Consider the following 25,974-nt stretch of genomic DNA (forward strand, 5'->3'; position numbering starts at 1 on the left):
CTGTGTTGACTCAGACTCAACCCTCTTCTGGTCTCTGTCTTGACTCAGACTCAACCCTTTTCTGGTCTCTGTGTTGACTCAGACTCAACCCTTTTCTGGTCTCTGTCTAGACTCAGACTCAACCCTTTTCTGGTCTCTGTCTTGACCAGACTCAACCCTCTTCTGGTCTCTGTCTTGACTCAGACTCAACCCTTTTCTGGTCTCTGTGTTGACTCAGACTCAACCCTCTTCTGGTCTCTGTCTAGACTCAGACTCAACCCTTTTCTGGTCTCTGTCTTGACCAGACTCAACCCTTTTCTGGTCTCTGTCTGATGACAGAATGACAGAACTTAACATTTTTGAGTGAAATGTTTCTTTTGAATATTTCTACAAAATATTGATTTCGTGTGAAATGTCTCTTAGAGATACCAGACATTATACCATAATCCACACACATACATTTAAACAATGATCAATGAATGGCTTTTTCAAACAATGATGCCCAAAAAATAATAAATGCACATAACATTTCAGTGGCTAACACTGTAATAATATTAATAATAATGCATGTACTATAGATTCCAAGCACCTTGGTTATTCTTAATATATATTAATATATATATTGGAAGAGTCTGATATATAATGATCATACTTTAGAGTGTGGTTTCCTCAGTGTGCTAAAAGCTAGCAAGAACCGCCTCTTCTGTACAGCGTTACAGGACTTGGGTAATTGGTTTCCTGGCTTGGAGAGAGTTTTGATTGGCTGACATCGAAAGTTACCTGAGGTGGAGTTGTGACTCAACGTGAACATTCATCCACAAGCAGTGATTAACAAAAACAAACAGACTCTGAACAGATGATGAGTGATTACAATTACAGGGCATAGCTAGCTCTTATGAAGAGAACACATGAATACAGAAGGCTTTCGGCTGCGTCTCGCTGCCTCGATTGACTCCTATAAGGGCAACTCTACCTTCTACCTAAGGAGGATGGTGGATTCTTGGCAAGGTCCCATGGAATTAGAACATGAGGAGAACTGGTGTTTTCAGCCCGCCTCAGTTACCGTTTAGCAGCATCTCAGGTCCTGGACTGGGTCGCGGAGGGTCTCCATGCCTGGGCAAGCATGTCCTCATTGACATCTGTCCCATACTGAGGTCTCCAGGGGAGAGGGGATTTCTGTTATACCATAAATCACCATAAAAGAAATAATAAATTACATCTCTTAATAATACATAAACAAGCTTATCAACTTTTAAAATGGGAGAGAAAATTCTTCCAATATTTGTAGTTGTGGATGTCACCGGTTGTGCGTGGTAAGTTGGTTCACATTCGTCTGTCATACAATAATGTGGCTAATATCAATACAATATCTACAGTTGGTTCCATGTTATGTTAATTATTTTGCATATTGTTAAGTCTGTGCCAGTGTTTCCCCTGAAATTTTATTTAATTTTAAATTTAACAGAAGTCATTTAAAGTTACCTTTCCTATAGAACAGGGCCCGTATTCATAAAGAATCTTAAGGCTAAAAGTAGCTCATAACTCATAATTTAGGAGTAAATCTTAAAAATAATGGGCGTGTCAATCCTAAATTTAGGACTCCTAAATTTTTGCTCTAAGAGTATTTCACGGAGTGTTTTAGCTCTGTAATGAAGAGGACAAACTATCCTAAAATGGCTGTTGTCGTCAATCTGCCTCAGAATATAAACATTTTAAAACCATTTGACAATAATGAGCTTTTAAAAAGGTATCACCTTTGGTTTATATGTTATCCCAACACCAAATTTTCCTTTGATTATATCCTTGGTTTCATTAACCCACTGGGCAAGAAGAAACAGCTGTGCTTGTGTCCCGTTTGGTTTTCTTTTACGTTTTCGTACTCTCGTTTACGTTATTGTACTCTGTTAATTAAAAGGCTGTTTATATTCATATTCACAAACTATGAGAGGCACACATGCTGACAGTTAGCTGAACACATAATTATACATATACATCTAAATCTTTATAAATCTTTATTTGAATGTGGCAATTAGCAGTGTTATTTTTAAACATTTATTTGAATATGGCACCATAATATTGCACTCTTCAATATTCCTGTGAATAAATCTCTGACAGAGACTATCAGACAATCACTATGTGCATACAGTAAGCACGTTGACAAAATGTTTTGTGAATACGGGCCCAGGTCTATACCTTTTTCTTTTATTAAACAAACTTTATTAGCCTTATGTTATTTATGTTATTTACACGTTTTTATGTCCTTTCGGCCTCTACGCTACATGTTCTCGCTCTCTGTATTGCTCACAGTAGAGTTCTGTCCTGATGCGTGCACAGAGCTGAGCACACTCCAACATCTACTGGTATTTGTAAATATTAAGCACCAAAATGACTATTTAAATCTGAAGTTTACACATTTCTCTGTGTCAATGAATGTTGTACATAAATTAAATGAATGTTTTATGCATTGAAAATTTAAATACACAAGACAAGAAATCATAAGGCTATTGTAAGAATAAATTAAACTTGTTTTATGGTTTCAAATAATTAGACATGCTAAAAGACAGAATTTGGTAAAAATGAATATAAGGTAAATATTTCATAGGGCCATAAACATTTTTTTTTTCTTTTAATAAATTGATGTTAATTGTTTACAGTAAGTTTCATGATTTGAAGTAATTAGACATTTTAGACTTTTTTTGCTATTTTTATATAATGAAACGTTTGTACTATTTTTTTGTGCTGGGTTGCAACATGAAGTCTGTTGCAAAACTAAAGCAAATACAGTGTTCTGTAGGTCGGTTCACACCACATCACACACAATACAAAACCATAAACTGAAAATATCGAAAAAAAATTAAAACTTCTAAACTATAATAACCCTATTTTTTTATTATGCTCTGTAGTGAATAAGTCCACAATCAGTCAGCAATTCTGGACACAGTATGTTATTTATATTCGGCATTGCAGCTATATATTGTGATCAAAATTGGCAAAGTTTTCCTCTCTTTCCACACAGTTGTTGTTTGAGTAACTTGACATTGTGCTGATGCTTACATAATTACTACAGCAACCAATGTACTGTAGATTCACTGGATATTGACTTCAAACAAACTGATCAAATTCCATCACTAGCAAAATGACAAGCGAACAGTCAGCCCCAAAAATAGGGCTTCGAACACCAAATCAGATTTGTTTGCAGTATCAACAAAGTTCTGCTTGCCTTATCTTCTTCATAAGGTGGGTGTCCATTCTGTCAGGCAGGTTGTTTTCCAAATGAGAACTTGCCACTGGATTACCGAAGACTGTAGAGAGGTGGCTGTTCTTGGACCGGCTTTGCGTTTCCATAGAGTCCTTCAGATTACATACACGTAAGCAATTAGACACTAAACAACCCAATGCAAATCAAGGCTTTCAAGACTAAAAGTTACCTCAGAGTCGCAGTCCTGTGTCTCTGTGTCCTCCATGTGCAGAGCGGACAGCTCCAGCTCGATGTCTCTGTCAGGATCACTCTCCGTCCCATCCTTACCCAGCAAATCTGTGCCCTGCTTTGACCCCCTGCATAAGGAATCGTGCCTTACATGCAGCCCTGACATTCCCAGCTGATCGCTGAAACACACAGAAACACACTGAGCTCTGAAATCAAGCCAAAGCTAGGAACACAAATCAATCGGTTCTGTTGTTTGGTGTCCTCAGACTAGAAACTCAGTATTGAGATCAGGTGAGAGGTGTTCTCCCACTCAGAATCTGCCCTATGAGTAATCATCATTGACACCAAAAACAATGTTTTATTATTAGAGCACACAACAGGGAAAGATAGGAGATTTTTGTAGGTTCATCTGTAAGCTATAAATGAAATGGCTAAGAATCATGGTGACTAATAATAAGCAGTAAATTAGGAATTTATTGAGGGAAATGTTGTAACTAATAGTGAATAAGAGTTTATTTTAAAGTGTTGCCAAAATCATCTTTATAAATAAATGTAAGAAAAAGGTATGTATGTTTTATTTTTTTAATAATTATATATATATATATATATATATATATATATATATATATATACAAATTTATCATTTTTTACACAAAAATACACACACACACACACTGAGCAGCAAATCAGCATATTATTATGATGTCTGAAGGATCATGTGACACTGAAGATAGGAGTAATGATGCTGAAAATTCAGCTATTTTAGTACCACAGTAATAAAAGACATTTTGCAATATATTAATATAGAAAAATAGTTATTTTAAACTCTAGTAATATTTCAAAACATCGCTGTTTTTACTGTATTTTTGATCAAATAAATGCAGCCTTAGTAAAAGTAAAAGAAACATCTTCCAAAAAACGAATAATGAATCTTTATAAATAAATGTATATATTAAATAATATTGTATATGAAAATATATTATCCTTATTAAAAACTCAAAAGCATGTTAGTTTTGCCCTGATATCGACAACAGAGGTCATTTAAATAAGTGAAAAAGTGATCACTGGTGCGAGAAACAATGATTAAAATTACTATTTAGATTTCAGAACAAAATACACAACGATGGTGTAGAATATTGTACAATAATTTAAGATCACGAAATGAATTCCAAGACATTATATATAACTAATCATACACATTTGCTCATGATATTTGTAGATGAATTAGCAGGCAGATATGGACTTGTGGGTGTTGAGGAGACTATGAAATGTAAGCCCTCTTTGCAGTGTGTAAGAGCTTTGCAAACACAAACGAGAGGAGTTATGTTCCGGCTGCTGCTCTATTTTTAGAAGGGTACAGAGGACATCCAGACGACTGTGCGGGATGGGGTGGGGGCGAAGACAGGAAAACACTGTGAAGACTACTGCTACAATGCTCCTGACAATCCAGTAAAATTAATATACAAGTGACATTAATCATAATTTGTACATGCATGACTTCTATATGTTTGCTAAGGTGTTTAGAGTGGTTACTAGGTGGTTGTTTACTGGCTCAAGTCAACGGGAACAACCCCCAAGTCTCTATATATTTCAGTCTCTATATACAGTATGGCACAGATGTCTGTTTCAAAGTAAGTCTATGGGATTTTTGTTGTTGTTGTTGTTTAACACTAAGCATTTTCATTTAGAAATAAAGTTTCTACACAAGATGTCTCAGTTTGAACTGGTACCTTTCTAGAAAGCTGGAGTGACTAGAAGAATCAGATCCACGTGGGCCCCATCTGAGGTCACTGTGACCAATATGACAGCGATAGTCTGTTAAGAGAATGGAAGATGAATCACTCTCAAAGCCAAAGAAGTTCAGTCAAAAGCATAGAAAGCAATATGAATTCTAACCTCTGAAGTTGATTGATGTGGTGCCGGCGCACCCCTGCGATGCAGTAGCTTGGACCGGGTCAGTGGTGTGAAAACCAGTGCGGGACGCCCGAGAGATGGCTCCCCATTTAGAGATGATGGGCCCCTCTCCAAAAGGAATGATGGGATCTTCGTCTTTCAATCGCCTGTAGGGCTCGAACATGTGCAGCCACTGTTTGCCGCCACTCTCCTCGTCCTGAGGACAGATAATTAGGAATCGTAACACATTCACACTTAAGAAGCACTGCTTTGTGAGATAAACTGGTCACCACATTACGGTGAAGTGACTCCAGTTCTACATGCTACACATTCATTTTGATTGTTTGAAAGAATTATTATAGTGTTACAGGGCAACTTGCACCTGTAGCTCAAACTGTTAAATGTGGTGTGCACATTTGTGGTATTTTAATTAAGTTTGAGGGAATCATTTTGAATATGTTACTGAGCAACCAGTGTAAGAGAGAATCAGTGTGAATGTGTCCTGAAGTGACTCCATTTGTACCATCTGTACATTCATTTTTTTCATTAATAAATAGGTAAGTGTTATAAATTAAATCTAGCCATAAAGCAGTGTGTACAAAGCAACTTCACTTGTACATGCTACACATTAACTTTTAATTCAGTTTGAGAGAATTAACAATAATGTGTTACATATATATGGTAACAAATTAAGATTTTAATATATCCAAAGTGACTCCACTTATGCTACACATTTATCTTGATTCAGTTTGATAGAAATAATGGGAATATGTTACTGATTAAGATGATTAAGTTTGCATCATTGTGGAGTCTATCTGAAGTGACTCCACTTGTACTCTCTACACGTTAATTTTTTATTCAATTAATAGCAATGTTATATCGAGCCTGTCCTCCAACAAAAAACGACCATATAGGTCGTTTGTGCAAGCATTTATTATGACCTATATTTACTTTTTGAAGTTAAGCGCCCTCTAGCAGGTGTAAAAATAATGACAGTATCGCGTAGCATCTGTCGTCATGAATTGACGTATAACGTCATTACCAATCAAAACGCACGTTTATTTAAATACAATGTGTGGGCGTTTTACACCGATCTCACAGTATTTCCTACATATTTTACTAGGTGGCTTATTAGTTCGAATGACCACACCTAACCCCACCCCTACACCTAACCCTCACAGAAATCATGCTAAATTATGATTTATTGAGCATATACATTTTCGTGCACGTCTGTTCCCTGGGATCTAACTCATGATAGTGTGATTACATATCAAGGTATAACGCAATAAACTACTAACTGAGCTACACGAAACGCAAACCAGAGGGCAAATAAAAGAGTACAAAACATTAATATGAAAACGACCTTTTGCAGATAGGGGCACAATTGTAGTATACGCTCTGATGGGTCGTATTTCAGGGATTTGCACAAACGACCTATACAAGCGTATTGGTTGGAGGACAGGTTGGTTATATCGTATGCAAATTTAAAAGAAAATCAGTGTGAAGCTTAAATGACTTCAGTTTGTACCCTCTACATGTTTATCTTTAATTCAGTTCAGTTAATTCAGAATCAAAAGGAAACTGTTAAAGAATAATCACATTTAAATGTATTTCAGTGTAATTTTGATCTAAAGTGACTCCACTTGTACATTCTACATGTTCTTTATTGATTCAATTTAAGAGAAATAATAGGAATCTCATAAAGAATGACCTCATTTAAATTTATTTCAGTGTAAATTTGATCTGAAGTGACTCTATTTCTACCCTTATGCATTCACTGTTGATTCAGTTTGAGGAAATCAACAGGAATCTGTTAAATAATAAGCACATTTAAAAGTATTTCAGTGTAAATTTGATCTAAAGTGACTCCACTTGTACATTCTACATGTTCTTTATTGATTCAGTTTAAGAGAAATAATAGGAATCTCATAAAGAATGACCTCATTTAAAACTATTTCAGTGTAAATTTGATCTGAAGTGACTCTATTTCTACCCTTATGCATTCACTGTTGATTCAGTTTGAGGAAATCAACAGGAATATGTTAAAGAATAAGCACATTTAAAAGTTTTGATGTGTTAATGTGATCTGAAGTGACTCCACTTCCACCATATTTATTCATATTCATTTTGATGGCCTTCAAAGGAATCAATAGAAATGTGTTATTGAGTAAGCCAGTATGAAAGTAAATGAGTGCAATTGCATTGTGAAGCGACCGCTTACTAGCTGTTTGGAGCAGGAATGGGTTGACAAATGGTGGGGCTCTGACTCAAATGGGCTGATGGTGCTGCAGGACCAGGGCGAGTAGTGGGCTAGACTCTCTTCTCCACCATGACACTTACAAGTCATACGCCCACCACCTACACCCTCAGGATGCTAAAGGAGGAGAAAGAGTGAGATGACAACATTCTATCTCACACCCACCCGTGTGCAACAGGCTGCCAGATTCAAATAAATGGGGGTGGAAAGAAACAATGTAAAGTGACTCAGCCTCCATGGTGCCAAATCTTTCTCTGAGAGTTCATGCGTTTCAAAGCGCTTGTGCGCACACACACAATTTTCAGGACAGAACTGCTTCTTGCTTTGGATTTTCAGTTGCTGAGCAACAGACCCACTTAAAATAGCTTAACACACCTCAGAAGGGCGACAGCAGCTTCGGTGCCAAAGTTAATAATCGAAGATAAAACAAATCCCAAGACCTCTAAGAACATCATATTGGTGGGCCGTACCTCTGGACACACATCCACAGTGAAGACCGGCGAGGATTGGGAGGGCCTGTTCATGTTGCTGTGGTGATGTACCCACTGTTCCTGTTTGTGGCGACAGAGTTCCTCGTTGTACGCATCCTATACAACAGATGGAAAATAGCTTTTAACTTCTCCATTCTCATGATGACTTAGTCACCTAGTTTATATTTAAAAGTGAATGTGAAATTTCTGAGCAACAGTGTGAAAAAATTTAATTAAGTCATTTTAAATGTTTAAATACATGAATGTAGGCATCACAGTATTAGTGTACAGTAAGAATATTTATATTTATATTTATTTTAAGATTTGACAAAGATTTCCTTTGAAATTTAAAATTGTATTTTTAAGTACAGCTCAAATAAAATAATATACAGTATATGTATGAAAAAAATGAAAATATATGAAAAAAATTAAATGATTACATTATTATATTATTATTATGGTAACACTTTATAATAACTGCACACTATTAATCATTAATTAAGCATTAGTAAACAGATAATTCATAATTTATAAAGCATTAATAGACAGTAATAAGCAGTTCATAAATACAGATATAAATGATTTATTATTGATTTAAAAGCATATCTATAATGTGTTTAATAATTATATTTTCATACTTTATCCATGATCAATTTATCATTTCTCAATGAAGTATAGCATTATTCACAAACCAGTTATTTAGGAGTTGCCAGTGATTCATAAGATCACAAGAAATGTAGTAAATTCAGGTAGTTATAAAGCATTTAGTAGTGGTCAGTTAACTATTTATGTGAGCTCATCTAAAGTGAGGACTAGTTATGCCTTGTAAAGCATTTATAAAGGATATTTAAAGGCTCAGTTATCTTCTAAACAAAAAATGGAAACAAACACAACACAGTAATACAGAACATAGAAATATTAACAGCCTTTAAATCTCATTTGTAAAAGCTTTACAAGGCATAAATAGTCCTCACTTTAGATGAGCTCACAAAAATAGTTAACTAACAACTACATATGTTTTATAACTACCTGAATTAACCCTGAATTACAGTAGAAATACTTGTTAATAAACCATTTATTAACACTATAAGTAACTATTACTATATGTCTGAATAAAAAGATGTATGAATGCACATTTACATAGTTTATTAATCATTTACTTACAATTTCTAAGTGATTTTATGAACCACTGACAACTCCTTAATAACTGGTGTGTAAATAATGCTATACTTAATTTAAAATGATAAATTGATAATTAATAAAGTATGAAAAACAATTATTAAATACATTATAGATATGCTTTTAAATCAGGTATAAAGCATTTATATCTGTATTTTTAAACTGCTTATAAATGTCTATTAATGCTTTATAAATGATGAATTAACTGTTTCCTAATGCTTAACTAATGATTATTAGCATGCAGTTATTATAAAGTGTTACCTATTATTATTATTATAATTAGAAATGAAACTGCCTTGGCAACTAAATAAAATAAATTACAAAAATAAAAATTACAAAAACTAGAACTGAAAAAAAGGTTATATTAAAAAAATCAACAAAAATAGTTTCCTTTGCAGTTATTTTTATACTTTTTGATATTAGGGTTTTTCTTTTTTTATTTAGTTCTGTGCTGTCTAGTTCCTTGTGTTTTGACCTCCTGCCTTTTAGTTTAGTTCCCTTTTAGATTAAGTGCTGAAATTACACTTAAAATTAAAGCACAATAAAAACATAATAAAAATGTGAACTAAAATAAAAATAAAATACTATAAGTGTACATAAATAATACTCAAATAACACTGTTGAGATTGACTACAATATCAACAAATACTAATAATAATAAAAAATAATCTATAATACAAACTAATTGCTAATGCTTTACTGATATTTCAGCTATGTGAAGTGATTTTAGACCAATTGTCCAACTTAACACAACAGAAACCAAGTGAATAAAACAGTTTTTGCTGCAATAGTTGCAAGTAGTTATAACTCAAATTAACATGGAAGAGAACAGTGTTAATTTCGTTGACTAAATATTTTCGTCATTATTTTCGTCACGAATATATTTTTGCGGACGAAAACGAAACGAAAACTAAAAAAGAAGGCACTGATGGAGACTAAAACTATGACTAAATTGATTGACATTATCGTCAACGAATAAAGGACGAGACGAAAATAGACTGTGGCGAAAATCAAATCAGCAGACGGGAGAGATGCGAGGAATGAACAAAAGAACCGGCAAAACAGAACAGACTGCATGAGAGAAGAGAACCAATACGAGCCTGACTTATTGAGACGTGAAGCGAAGGTTTTCAGTTTTTAAATGAGCTCCCGGGAAGACGGCATTCGAAGAGGTGATGTCTAAAAGAGCGACAAAATGTCCACAGCTCACTTCACGTTTGACAACGAACAAAACAAAACAAAGTGTAAAGCACGCGGAGCGCTCATTCGTGGCAAGAACACAACCAATTTGAAAAGACATTTACAGACGAGCCACCCGGACATTTTCTCAAATGTAATTTCACAACGATGTTTTTTTGTTTATTGAGCTAAGCAAAACTTGAAAACTGCAGTGCTTAAATGTTGTAGCATTAAATATTACAAACTGAAAAGTACTGTAAAATAGCCCCTTCTTCAAGTTAGATGCTAATACGTATTATTATGATACATACATTTGATTAATACTAATGTTTAGTATATTTTATAATGTTCTACTTGTTGACAATATCACAAATATTTCTATATTAGTCATGTGAAACGTGAATGTTCACATCCTATCATTATACATACTAATGAATGACAAATTACAAATGAATACCTTATAAAATCTTGTTACTTTTTTTATCCACCCAACTTATTAAATATTTACTTTAAATGTATGCACTTATTGTTCAGCTCAGCTGTAAGCTTTAAGGTCCTGGACCTAACTTTATTTTTCTTTTATTGATGGTCAATTGGCAGCTAGTTATTGTTTACATTATCATGACAGTGTTTGTTGCTGCATAAAAGCTTTTGAATCGAAATAAAGACACAGTTGTGTTGAAATAAAGTTGAATTTGTGTTTTATATATTTTGGTTAAGTTTGTTTCCTATACCAGCTGTAAAAAATTGTCTAGTAAGTCTGTTATTGATTTTAGTCTTATTTTAGTCGACTAAAATACCAAGCAATTTTAGTCGACTAAAATAAGACTAAAATTAAAACAAATCAGATGACTAAAACTTGACTAAAACTAAAAAGAATTATAGTCAAAAGACTAAGACTAAAACTAAATTAAAATTTTGTGTCAAAATTAACACTGGAAGAGAATTTCCAACTGAGACTGAATGAACCTATAAGACATGAGCTGGGAAACCTGCCCTGTGCATTGGCGCTCTCTGCTCCACGGTGCTGCAGTAGGGGCTGTCCAGGGAGTTGAAGCGCTCTCGGAGGGGCGGCTGGTAGACGGTGGAATGGAAAACCTCTGGAGGGAGAGAGTTACTCCTCCCACCATCCCTGGGATACAGCGGCGGCCTCCACACGCGCCGGCTGTCGTAGACTGGGGTGTACATGCTGTGTGCATGGGACACAGAGGCGTAGGTCGAGGGTGGGCCGTACGGGACGGGGCCTAATCTGTCTGCAGGAGGAAAAGGGTACAGAGGGCCCAATGACGGGGGTAACATGGACTCAGGGACGTTGCTGGAACGATGGAAGCGAGCGTTGCATGACTTGTGAGGAGAAACTGTGGAAAACAGACCCGAGTGAGTGTAATGGAAGATTAGATGTGACAGGAGAGCGATTCAGGATGTCACTCACTGGCAGGTTGGTGGTAGGATGACAGGTCATATGGTCTCTGGTCCTGAGAGTAGTACATCTTAGGAGGAGCTCTCGTGAGGACAGGCCCGTGTTTGAGGAGACCACAGTCGTCCTCTGTACACCCCCCCGAAGCTATCACAGATGACTGGCTCTGACTGATGGGATTTCTCAAAGATAAAGAAGAAATAATACAAATTTCCATAAGAATCAAAAGTGGGCAAAGAGATTCTTACAAAGACATTGCATATTCATATTTCTAATTTATTATAATAATAATAATAATAATAATAATAATTAATAAAGAAAAAAACACTAATAAACAATGATATAATCACTTTCTTTATGGACTTAATCTTACATGAGCAATGTTGTTTTTACTGCTGACCTACATATTAGTCTTCTGCATCCATCACTCAGCTTCAAGGCTAATTCACTTTTGTTGAAGTTTAATGATAATTAATGAATTTTCTATTTTCTAAGGAGAAAAGTACTCCCTCCTCAAATAATATACATATTATTAAGAAAAATTCGCCCTAGACCCTTTTTCTTATTGTTTTAGGCCACATTCACACTGTTGTTTGTCTGGCTTACAAACCATTTTTCACTTACAAAACTAAATAAAATAAAATGGAGAATTATATTGTTATATAATAACAATTATTTTATTATTTGTAATAACCATCATCATCATTATTATTATTTAATTAAATATCAATGAAATACATAACTAGAGTAAAATACTGTTGTACAATAAAATAAAATGAGTATTTATAATAATAATAATTTTACAGAGCAACAATTACTGAATGAAAAATAAAAGAAAGAAATATATTATAACAATTATTATTATTATTATTATTATTATTATTATTAATAATAATAATAAACATATTTTATTCATATGTTAATAATTAATCATTATTATTAAATGAAACAAAAAAAGAAAGGAATACATTACTAGAGTAAATCAATAATATAATATTTTCCTATAAAATACAATAATGGCTTTATAATAATAACCATAATAATTTTACAGAACAACATTAAAACTACAATAGTAATATATTTGGTTGGCTAAATATCTTGGCATTGAAAAGTTTGCATTCAAATGCCCTATTTTGCAATTGAAATGGAATCGTTATCTGATATTTTGCTGAAAAGTGTCAAATTTTCATCCCTGACAACTGTAAGCCCAATTAGGGGTAGCACAATCGCTGCAGGAGTTATGCACCAAAGTTGAATATTCAAGGCAGGACTTTATTTGAATGTAAAAGTATGAGCACACTTACTGTTCTAGGCTGGCAGCAGGCAGTCCGTTCGCACTACTGGGGAGCGTTTTGTCCTCCTGGTGCTCTCCTCCTCTAGGGATGAGCTGAGTGAGAGACACGTCCTCTGGGGCGTCTTTCTCGTGGTTCTTCCCCTCTGACCCTGGGACTGCTCCTTTGGTGCCGGTTTTAGGCAGAATCACTGGAACTGACGGGAAGGGTCTCACCGCCCCACTGGCTTTCCTATTCCTCATTCTGTACCTGAAAGAGACAGAAAGATGCGGAGGGAATGTGAGAGAGGAGGGGAGGAAATGGGGTGATGGCAGGCTGGATATGGTCATCAAGATTGTGTGTATGCGTGTGAAAGGGAAAGAGAGTGTGTTCTCACTTCTCCAGCTCCTCTTGCGTGTGGGCAAAGGTGCAGCTGGCCCCTCTCGGACAGCCGCCCTGCTGCCGTAAGTCCCTGCACATACTCGTCTTGTACTTGCTGTTGGGCTGAGCCTGAGAACGAGGAGCAGAACACTTTAAACAACATTCATTGATTGACGTTCCTGATTAAAATGACCAGCTGTACTTAAAGTGAGGTGGAATGAATGCATTCAGGAGAACAGAGTTCATGCTGTACCTGAGGGCTTTCATTGCTCTTTTTGCTGAAGTTTTGGATGAATTCCACCAGACCGTGGACAACAACCTTCACAGCCAATAACACGCTCTCCAGCTCTGTCCAGGACGGAGCGGCCGCATCTACAAACACACACACGGGTTATTGCTATGTAATCTGATTGTGTCTGCACCTGTGTAGAAGTGTGAGTGTGCGTCCACACCAGGGTTGTGGTCGATGCCGGCCAGCCGCTCGAGAGGAGCTCTGAGGCTGTTGAGGTTGGCTGGGTCTCCTGTTCTCTGCAGGATTATGGTGAGCTCCTGCACGCTCTTTGCAAAGGATTCTGGGGATTGAAGCTGTGGCAAAATGGGAAGGACAAATGCAATCAGAATAGACAAAATATTCCAAAGACATTCAACAAAAATCTCTAAATGTTTGCTTTACTATATTTTACACTACTGGTCAAAAGTTTGGAATAATTATGATCTTTGATTGGAAAGCAGTCTTATACAGGCGCTGGTCATATAATTAGAATATCATCAAAAAGTTTATTTATTTCACTAATTCCATTCAAAAAGTTAAACTTGTATATTATATTCATTCATTACACACAGACTGATATATTTCAAATGTTTATTTCTTTTAATTTTGATGATTATAACTGACAACTATGAAACATCCCAAATTCAGTATCTCAGAAAATTAGAATATTGTGAAAAGGTTCAATATTGAAGACACCTGGTGCCACACTCTAATCAGCTACAACTCCTGCAAAGCCTTTAAATGGTCTCTCAGTCTAGTTCTGTAGGCTACACAATCATGGGTAAGACTGCTGACTTGACAGTTGTCCAATAGATGAGTATTAACACCTCGCTTGAGGAGGGCAAGACACAAAAGGTCATTGCAAAAGAGGCTGGCTGTTCACAGAGCTCTGTGTCCAAGCACATTAATAGAGAGGTGAAGGGAAGGAGAAGATGTGGTAGAAAAAGTGTAAAGCAATAGGGATAACTGCCCCCTGGAGAGGATTGTGAAACAAAACCCATTCAAAAATGTGGGGGAGATTCACAAAGAGTGGACTGCAGCTGGAGTCAGTGCTTCAAGAACCACTACACACAGACGTATGCAAGACATGGGTTTCAGCTTCGCATTCCTTGTGTCAAGCCACTCTTGAACAACAGACAGCGTCAGAAGCGTCTCGCCTCGGCTAAAGACAAAAAGGACTGGACTGCTGCTGAGTGGTCTAAAGTTATGTTCTCTGATGAAATTCAATTTCTTTAAACTTTTTGATGATATTGTAATTATATAACCAGCACCTGTATGCTCACCAAGGCTGCATTTATATGTAAAAAATACAGTAAACTTTTAAAATGACTGTTTTCTATGTTATTATATTTTAAAATGTAATTTATTCCTGTGATCAAATCATAATTACTACAGTCTTCAGTTTCACATGATCCTTCAGAAATCATTTTAAGATTTAACCTGTTAAATGTCACCCCGTCCCGAATACGGGACGCCTACGTTGACTATACTATATTACAATCAAATCTAATCTAATCTTGACAAACTATATATCGTTGGAAAGGTCTAAGACTCCCAAATATATATTTTACCAATGTCTTTTGTTAAAAATTATGTAGGAAAAGTAATAGATGAATTTATGACAAGAGTGCACCATCAGAAATCTACATTACAAAAGGAGCTTTTACCTTTGTTTAAAAAAAAGACTTCCTCGTTGCCTTTTTCTCTATCACATTTTAGAAATCATCAGAAGTTATATATCACTTGAAAACATAAAATCTCTAAATTCATCCTTCAAAACCCATTTTAAAATCAGACATTGCATTACCATGTAAATGGTACATCAAAATCATGTTACAAAATGTTTTCAGTCATGAATTATAAAAATTTAGGTTTGTATCATGCACATTCAAGTCTATCTTCAAAAACGTGAGTGACAGTTAACAGGTTAATATGATTTGCTGCTCAAGAAACAATTGTGCTGCTTCATATGTTTAAGGAAACCATGATACAATACCATTCAAAGGTTTTTTGTACAATAAATTAATTCCTTTATCCAGCAAGAATGCACTAAATTGATCAAAACTGACATTAAGACATTTATAATATTAAAAAAGATGTATATTTCAAATAAACGTTGTCCTTTAAATGTATCATGGTTTCTACAGAAATATTAAGCAAAAATGGATCATTTGAAATGACTTTGCCATCACAGGAATACATTTACAATTTCAAATACAGAAATCAGTTATTTTAAATTGTAATAAAAATGTCCCAATATTACTGTTTTTACAGTTTTTTTTATCAAATAATTGCAGCCTTGGTGAGCATAAGAGACTTAAAAACTGAGCATAAAACTGTTTCAACATTATTCAACATGGTATTTAAATTATTTATTCACATTAATTTATTTAATTATTTAATTATATTTATTTTATATTATTTTATTTTTGAGATGCAGTATGCAATATGCACGCGGTACCTTGTCTATGATTGACTGCATGTGAGATTTGTGCATGAGATCCCCGTACAGCAGAGACGACCACTGCTCCGGTGAGATGCGCAGCCCCGCTTCCATCGCGATGTGAACGATCTGAGCGTCGTGTTCACGGCGCAGGGCTTCGTAAGTGCGAAACTCCTCCTTGAGCTGCATGAGGGAGGAGTCTTCATCACGTTTGCTCACCTGTAAAAGAGAGCAAGAGAAAAGAATTCATTCGATTTTCCCATTGCCAAGCACTTTATATCCACATGATATCACATTACGACAGGCTTAACACATCAGATCACTCTTTTCCTAGTCGACACAGATGGAGTACTGAGAGTAATGGCTGTTAAGTAATCAGCGGTTTTGGCTCAAAGGCTCTGACCTTAAAGCAGGAGGCGCGGTACAGCAGCTGAACTACATGACCGATGCTGGTCTTAGACGCCTGAGGGAAGCGCACTTCCAGTTTCTGCACCACAAACAGCACCAGAACCTTCCTCGAGAGAGCCGAGCCGTCCTCCAGCGCCAGCAGCACCAGCTTCAGAGCGTCCTCCTGCATGGCTGGGACACATATGGACAGAGACACACAGGTAGTGCTGGGCTCGAGCAATGTGTGCTCGGTCAGACGAACAGATTCATGCTCTGGATGTTCTCAGACTAGAAAACTCAAAATCAGATCAGATGGGAAAATCTGTGTTTTTCCTGTCAGAATCTGCCCTATGAGTAATCATCATTGACAGCCAAACACGTGCATTAAAGGAATATATATTTCGGATTATTTACAATTTGTGACGGACAGCATTATCAGCTAGACTATTTAGTCTAAACAAAATATTAAAAATGGTTGTATTAAAAGAAATACGAAAATAAATGAAACCATTTTGTAAATACAGAGATGCAATATACAGAATCAATTTTAATACCTATCTGAAATTATACTGAACAAAACTATTTAAAAAAAAATTATACACAACCATTTGAAACATTGAGGTTGATAGTTTTTAATGTTTTTGAAATAACTTTATGCTCTCCAAGGTTGGATTTGTTTGTTAAAAAAATACAGAAATATTATTATAATTTAAAATAATTGTTTTGTTTGTAACATATTTTTCATTAAATTTATTCTTGTGATCAAAGCTGAATTTTCAGTGTCACATGATTCTTGTCTTTGATGTAGAGAAAGTTCCAAAGAGCAACATTTATTTAAAATAGAAATATTACATAAATATCTTTGCTCTCACTTTGAATCAATTGAATGCATCCTTGCTGAATAAAAGTATTGATTTCTTTAAAATATATATATATTTTCAACTTCAAACTTCTGAATGGTATTAATATATTATATACTAATACTAATTACTATATACTAATTAAATAATTAAATACTAATTAAAATCTACTAATCTACCGACAGACTTGATAATGAATAATAAACTATTTCTTTTTTCCCTTGTTGTGTTGTGTAAATCTCATTCACTGTCATTAGATTTTTTATTATGTGTTATCTGCATTATACTCTGCTCTCTAGATTTCACTATCAGCTCTGGCCTTTGAAAAACATAGTTGACGCTTTTAAAAGAAGAAATTTACAGCTCAGCACAAAATGTTTGCAGTAAAGTCATCTAATTGTCCTTCTGAAGTAGAACTACTCGTCAAAAGGTTCTGATAATATGTTACAGATATAATTCCAGAACCCTGCTCTTTTATGTCACATCCTTTCCACTCTTCTTCATAGTAATCAGATTAAAATTTTTCTGGTCATGACATGAATTGTTGTAAATAACCTGAAATATGCACACAAAAAAAAAGCAGGTATATATCTTTAATGATGTTAATAAAATGAAGGAATGCAATGCAAAGACACTCACCAGGTCCTAGAAACTGACAGCCGCGGGCCCGTACAGCGGCCCATAGGTTTGCAGAGAGCTGCTGGGAGTTCTGGTGCTGCAGGATCAGTTCAGTGATGGTGCGCTCACCCAGAGATCTGCACGCCCGGACCGCCCTCATACGCCCCTCCTCCTCGACCAGCTGGCAGTTCACCAGGGTCACCAGCTTCCTCTGCATGGGTCTACTGAGCGTGCTCTGACTGAGGCTCACTACACCTGTGTGGGAGAGGAAAATACACACTTACATTTATACACACTGTATATATATATTATAGGTATAGTTATACATATAACTTGTGCTGTATAATAATAATATCCAATAATAATGAAAATGCATTATATTATATGCCCATAAAATGTAATTTATTCGGACAAAAATACCCTGAATGAGTTTCTGTCTTATATTTATATCATATGACATAGTTAAGGGATATATCTTTTTTGTCGAATAGCAGTCGCTTGAACAAATATAATAAATAAATGACTCAATAAGTCACTTACCGCCACCGGCTGGGAGTTTTAATTTCTTATTTAGAGTATAATTTCATTTAAATGTAATATGAGAAAATATATATATTTGCCGCTGTAATGAACACCATAGTGAATACAAAAATCTGAATGACTTTAAATTTATTTAAATATGTTTTAGAAAGTAGCCAGCTGCTTTATTTATGGAGTTTCGAGGGTAACGGCTGCATTTTCTGCAGTTTAGCTCCATCTGCTGTCAGAGAGTGAAAGTGCGCTTTCATCCAGAGCGTCTCTCACGTGCTCCACCATGCGCTTCTCATCTGTGCTTGATTACATCAAAGTGCGCACACGTCTTTCACACAGAATACATAACATAGGTGTTGTGCATTACTCATCCGAAGCGTGCAAACCCGCGCATCAGAACGCGCGCAAATATAAGCTCTCTCTGAAGTATTGTCTTAAAGTGACAGTCTTTTACATTAATCAAACAGCAACAACAAATAAATTACTCACTGCTCTTGGTTAAAAAGCTTTTGTAACTTTAATAATAAACAGCAATCTTTAATTTATACAGTCCAATATGATTACTTAATTCAATTTCTGTACCTAAAAACTCATGCTAGACCTCCCTAAAAAAAAAAAAAAAAAAAAAAAGAAAATCACAGTTTATTATTTTTTTTGTATCTTTTTTTTAAGTATAGTATTCATTTCTCAGCCAGATTTGATATGTGATTATTCCATTTATCATTTATAATGAGTATTATATATGTATTTACAGTTGAACCATATTATTATATTTATTATATAGATTATTATATTGTTGGTCTGAAGTCAAATTATCCTTAATGCCTTTAAATGGCCTCTCAGATAGTTTTTCCAGAAGTTCATCTAATACACTATATCCACTACTAATCCTACTTCCAGGAGCTGCTAAATATCTTGAGGGTAAAAGTCTCAGTCTTACAGATATACCACAGCTTAATAGTGGAGGTTTGGCAGAGGAGCTATTATGATCTCAAAGCTCAATGAGTTTAAGAGCTTTAGCATTCCTCTAGTCCGCTGTGAGGAGTAACTTTTATTGTTACTCCAATAAAACACTCAATTGAGCCCAGAAACTGACTTTTCCACTCACAGCAGCTGAGACCACGAGTGGCCTGAAGCGTTATTGCTCCTGGTGTTTTATTAGCCTACAAAGAGCTGTTCTCATGTTTAACACAGCGGGAAATTATTCCATGAATAATAAGTACCACCAGTATCTGAAATGCAATGATGTTTGAAAATGCAACAGGTAGGATATAACGTGCCTTTTGGTTTCATTTTACTTTTATTAAACATTACTAAACATGAATGTTTATTGTAAAAAAAAATATGTTTCACTCCATTTCATTGCATGTATTGCATATAAAATACATGCACGTTTTTCTCGTTCCTGAAGTGGCCTTTGAGTTTCTATGGTTGTTTTCTTTTGTTTGTTTTTTTCCCCACTGACGCAAACATCTGCAACCACAGACAGATAAAGCACACTTCCCCGCTGAACAACAGGAAATGCTGCGCTATTCAAACGTGAGCTCATTCAGCCGCGAGCCCAACCTCTAATGCAGCACTCAGTCATTGTTGTTGATGTACCTGTAGGACTTTCTTTACACACTCACCTTTTCCTCCACTGACTGGTTTGAGATACAGCGCCAGCTCCTCCACACAGATCCTGCACACTTCATAATGTCTTGTGTCTTCAACACTGCCCACACTCACAATCTCTCTCTCCGGAACCTGCAGAAAAACAACCATTGGCAGATATGAAACCAGCAGAAGAGTGCTATTTATGACATTGTGACGTCAATGTTAAACAGCTTAACGATTACTGGTGAAACTTACAGTTTCTGTTTGGAGTGAAGCAGAGTGAAAATATTTTTATGATAAAGGCTGTCTCACAGTTTGGACTTTTTTAATGCAATTCTAAGTTTATATCTCACTTCTTTTTTATATTCTCAATTCTGTTTTTTTGTCAGTTTTTGACTGTATAAACTTTATTTAGTGGCAAAAAAAAAGTGTACAATTGTCAGATTTAAACAGAATTGTGAAAAATAAACTAAATAAATGCTAAACAAAAACAAATTGAATTGTGAGATATTGCATAAAATCTGATTTGTAAGATATAAACTCAGAATTCTACAACAAAAGCCCAAACTTGAATTGTGAAATGTAAGATACATTTTCTGGGGGGATATAGAATTAGAATTATAAAGATATAAACTCATAATTGTATGATACACAAGATATAAGCAGAATTCTGAGAAAAAAAACTATGTAAATATGTAATATGTAAATATAATTCTGAGAAAAAAACTCAGATCAAAAGTATCAATCATATCAGCATGCCCCACTCACCGGCGCCCCCACCAGCTGCAGGAGGGCACAGTTGACAGGCAGCACATCAATGTCAGTGCTAATGGCCGTCTGGTCAAAAGGACAGGCCTTGCGGTGCAGTTTGTGCAGGCAGGTCTTGCAGACGGTGTGCGAGCAGCCCAGGCTGATGGGCTTGTGGCTGCAGGCGTCAAACTCATTGTAGCAGATGGGGCAGGATAGAAACTCAGTCCATTGAGCTGCCTGCACCGGCATCCTGTGACCTCCAGGTGGAACAATCACGCTCAGGTAGATCGCATGACGCCTCGCCCCGGCGCCTTAAACACACCTGAGGAGAGAAGAAGACATGCACTAATCATGCATATACACAATTTTATGTGTGCAATCTACGTACAAAGATTTTCATGCAAAAAACATGCTTCATTTGCATTAAAAGGGTTATTGTGGTTGAACTGGTTTGAGCACATGTACTTGGCCTTGCTCAAGAATCTTGCTGTGTGTTCTCAGGCAAGAGCTCTTCTTTAGAGTTTCATACATTTGCTAAGATTGGCGAAAGGTTGTGCGGAGCTTTGGGCGGGGTTTTTATGCAAATGGCTAACTTTAGGCACACAGTTGTTTATTAAAAAATCTCTAAATTCTTCAACATTAGAACGAGGTTTTAACAACAACTTCATGTGTGGAATCATGTGCTAGGCAGAGTCATTTTCTCGATTTGTTAAAAGAACCGATTCGTTTGACTTATAAGAGTCATTTGTTCGTGAATCAGACTACAAAGGTGGTGCTGTTTGTATTTGTTTTGTAACATATTTTTTAGATTGTGCCAGTTGCTCAAATCATAAAAAATAAAAAAAGTTCATCTTTTTTTTAATTTGTGCTAGTTGCATTATTCATTAAAACATCCAATTCATTTAAATGATAAGAGGCATTTGTTTGTGAATCAGATTACATAGGTGGCACTGTTCGCTTTTCTGTGTAACGTTTTATTGTTTGTTTGTTTTTACTTGTGCCATTTACTCAATTCATTAAAATAATCAATTCATTTGACTTTTAAGTGAATCTGACTACATAGGTGGCACTGTTTTCTTTTGTTTGTAAAGGTTTTTTTTTATGCTAGTTGCTTGATTCATGAAAATAAACTACCGGTATTCATTTTTTACCTGTTCCAGTTACTTAATTTATTAAAAGATTTTGTGCTTTTTTTGCATAACTTTTGCAATTTCCTGGATTCATTCAAATAACCAATTCATTTGACTTACAAGGGACTTTTCTTCATGAATTGTACTACATACTGTAGGTAGCGCTCTTTGTTTTTGTGTATAATGTGTTTTATTTTACTTGTTCCAATTACTTCATTTATTAAAAGAACAAGTTCATTTGACTACATTTCTTTGTGAACGGGACTACATAGACCATGCAGTTGGTTTTTGTGTATAACATTTTTGTTGTTTTTACTTGTGCCAGTTACTTGATTCATTTAAATAACCAATTAATTTGACTGAGGAGAGTCATTTCTTCATGAATCTGACTACATAAATGGTGCTGTTTGTTTTTGCATGTAGCACACTTTTTTTTTTTTACTTGTGCCAGTAAGCAAGAACAACCTAGCAACAACCAAGAATCCCTTAGCAACCACCCAGCACTATTCAGACACCACAGCACTCATATTTTCTTTAAAAATATTCTTTCTCTCTCATTTTCTCTCCCTCTGATGTCATTTCTTGTCACCGTCACCTCTCAGCTCTAGGAATAAACTCTTGCACTCAGACTCATTCATGTTCCTCACATCTCCATTCACTCCACCCCTCCCTCAATCTTTCTCTACGTCCCTTTACTTGTTTCTGAATTTGTGCTCTTCGGGGACTTCCTGTAGGACAGAAGATGGAGCAGATAAGAGTGAAACAGCCATCAACACAGCGTGGACTGAAACCCCACACTCCACAAACCCCAGAAAGACAGTCAAGGAGAGAAATGTGTTAAAAGGACAGCTGGAAATGGACTTTAGCTTCACCAGCACCTCATGGATGGCTCTTGCCCAAAGGTGTAAAATTACAGCAGCAAAAGAAATCATTCATTCCCACTTGGACACCACACAGAGCTTCAGCTGCTCTAGCACCTGCTGTCCGAACCCCTCGACTGATGTTTGCTCTTCAGGAACTTCATACCCTGACAGAACTACTATGTCATGCAAAGTTATGCAAGGGCCCATGAATTTGTCAGGCAAGAACTCATGCCTTTGGCCATGTGGGCACTACTTTCTTTCAGTATGTTTTATTAATCAATCCCTTAAGTACAACAAAAACACAAACCAAATTTATTGTAAAGGCATGCAAATTAATGTCGGTACATCTTAACTGTTAAGTAAAATAAAAACACCATATACAATATTCAAACTAAATGTGTAAGTTTATTTTAAACGTAAGACTGCATTTATGCGCAAACTTAAAACAAAGAGCAATGTGGAATATAAACAGCATTTAAATACTATTCTAAACAATTCAGCATATTAAATGCAACATGATGCATTAAGTAACACCCGAAGTAGACAGTAAGTTATTACACATGCATGAATCATGTATGCAGCTACTACGCACCATGTAAGTGAGCGCGCGCGTGAAACATCCACAGCGTCGCTCGATTCCGCTCGCGCGAGTCATATTCCCACGCTGCTGCTGATTTTAATGTCGCGTGGTTCAAAAAACGTGTTCGTGGGGTTTGAAGGCAGTTGCGGTGGTGGGTTTCGGGGCGTGATTCAGTGATTCACGGTCACGAGGATCATCAAGATGCTCGAGGGAATTCGGTTATTTACACGCCCACTCCACGCGAATCACGCGAGTGAACATCGACGATACGCTCTACAGTACAGTGAGGGCGTGTGTGAGTTATAGATGTTAATACTGATGTAATTACTGATGTATTAATACAAACATGGAGCTTTTATAAGTTGCTTCACAAAATCCATATCAAGTACCGTTTGACAGGTTGGTTATTAAATGACGCAGCAGTGACGTTATAATAGCTGGGTTTTTAAATATTACAGGTTTTGTTGGAACTGAGCACGTCATGTGTGGAACGTGATGCAAACAAAAAAATATTCCCACACAAAAGATCACTTCAAGCTCATAAACAGGAAATCACTTCACTGTCTTATGACCATGTGACTAGACCACTGCAGAAAATAGAAACTGGAAAATGTTTGCAACTATTAACATTATTATTATTTTTTTTATTTTTTTACAGTATGAAAAAAAAATACAGTGAAGCATAACAGAGATAAAAGCTCAGGGGAAGTAAGACTACACACTGCTGAACTTGTCATCTAAATATTTCTCTGAAGTCACATGAGTACTATACTAAGGCATACATATTTAGAGTTGTTTCAATCCTCTTACATCTCAAACAACATCAAAATATTAAACAGACAACAACTTAGCTCAGGAAAAAAAAAACATAAAAAATAATCACTAACAACACAGTTTGCACCTGGCGCCATGATGTACTAGTCTTGATGGATGGTCCCTTGTGTTTCATTGAAAGCACTTAGGCTACTCCAAAATATGACAGGCCAAGAACCTGAACCCTAGGAATGCTGAGGGGTAATGGGTGCAAATGTGCACTTGAGTATATCTTTAGGTCACTGTGACCCCAAAGTTGGAACATCCTGTCCTTGTCATTACATCTTCTTCTTACGTCTACACACATTCACTATTTTGCCCCACCAACAGACACACATTCAAATAGCCAGCAAACGGAAATCTGCACTCCTTACATTTAATTTGCAATGCCAAAACTGTATATAGAGTTTTTTAAAAAATTGCTCACCAAAGTGATGGGTCAATTTCTAAACTCCTGTTGACTTCTCAACCACTGTTTTCACTGTAGAAATCACCTGCAGGCAGGCTGTGGTCTGAATATCAGCAAGAACTTATAAAAAAAAAATACGTGTTTTCTCTAAACGTTCTGAAACAAGTAGTAACAGAAAAACGTTCAACTAATACGTTTCAGGAGAAAAAAAAAAATCTGTCAGAATGGAAATAAAGTAGAAACTCCCTCAAAGTAGTAACCTCCATCAAAGTAACAATAGTGCATTAGCACTTTCCAGTCCTATAATGAAACTGAAACTATTTAAATGTATTGGCTTTTGTCTGGAAATATTGTGTTTTCGTATAATGTCTCTTTCAAACGTGAAGAAATTAGAGCATTGTGATTAGTATCTGTGGACAATGAACACTGTCTTGTGCTTTGGGTGGATCGAATGAATGAAACGTGCAAGAATCAATTGTTCTTGAGACACGGAAGTCTGTTTGAGCGCGAATTGTGCTTGATGGTGTTGTGCAACTTTACTGACAGCTGCGCACCTATAAACTTATTCTAGTGCAGATAAACTTCATCTTCTTACAGCGTGGATCATTTAATTGACTGATCATTGATCATATATATACGATCAATTATTCTTGGCCATGCGTTGTAATAGACATTGAAATAAAGTCAGTAAATAATATTTGATGTAATATTTAATGAATGCACAGCAGCATGGATACCCCAAACGCTAAAGGCATTGGAGATAATTCTCGCGCAAATAAATAGCTCTGCAACAAACTTGTAAGCGACATGCTGTTGCTCATGCATTACTGTCCATTCGCGAGCTATTTGTTTTCAAGGGAAAAGTTTGAGAAAATATTTTTATTATAAGGATGGTGTTGCATGATGATTTCGCGCACATCTCCGAGCAGCGCGCGCCACACCAGCAGCGATCCTCAATGATAGCCTACTTCTCAATACTGTCAAAGTCGCGCGACTTGCACTTACCACAGGCGACACAGAGTATCATCATAACCGTCCATAGTTTAGATGCACTTCGCCATCAAGACCAAATTCTTCATCGCATTCAGTTATTCGCAGGTGAACCGAACTTGGTTTTCCCGATTTTTTTTTTCTTTTTTCTTTTATTTCGTCCGGACATCACATAAAATCATATATGTAATTTCCAGAGGTGTGGGAGCGCATCCCCTGACAGCGCGACATGTTCAGCATGAGCAGGTACACTCCCATGACCGTCAGCGAATATACCAAA

At 36.0% G+C, this 25,974-nt stretch overlaps 1 protein-coding gene across 2 annotated transcripts; it reads right to left on the minus strand.

Moving 5' to 3' along the window:
* Positions 1 to 152: 152 nt before the first annotated feature.
* LOC113075305 (roquin-2-like) lies at positions 153 to 25,974 on the minus strand. 2 transcript variants are annotated; one of them, XM_026247999.1, is made up of 19 exons: positions 25,710 to 25,974; positions 20,928 to 21,231; positions 20,192 to 20,309; positions 18,054 to 18,287; positions 16,571 to 16,746; positions 16,186 to 16,386; positions 13,906 to 14,038; positions 13,707 to 13,825; positions 13,470 to 13,582; positions 13,106 to 13,342; positions 11,817 to 11,983; positions 11,381 to 11,742; positions 8,027 to 8,143; positions 7,521 to 7,673; positions 5,303 to 5,516; positions 5,137 to 5,221; positions 3,408 to 3,585; positions 3,200 to 3,330; positions 153 to 1,155 (listed from the first exon to the last, which is right to left on the minus strand). In XM_026247999.1, the coding sequence occupies exons 2-19, from the start codon at positions 21,156 to 21,158 to the stop codon at positions 1,035 to 1,037; spliced, it is 3,090 nt and encodes a 1,029-aa protein (XP_026103784.1). In that variant the 5' UTR covers positions 21,159 to 21,231; positions 25,710 to 25,974; the 3' UTR covers positions 153 to 1,034. The 2 variants fall into 2 exon arrangements, with proteins under 2 accessions (XP_026103784.1, XP_026103785.1); XM_026248000.1 differs by lacking the exon at positions 25,710 to 25,974 and adding an exon at positions 23,495 to 24,034.

This window comes from Carassius auratus, unplaced genomic scaffold (genome assembly GCF_003368295.1).
Source record: "Carassius auratus strain Wakin unplaced genomic scaffold, ASM336829v1 scaf_tig00016692, whole genome shotgun sequence".
Classification (NCBI taxonomy): Eukaryota; Metazoa; Chordata; class Actinopteri; order Cypriniformes; family Cyprinidae; genus Carassius; species Carassius auratus.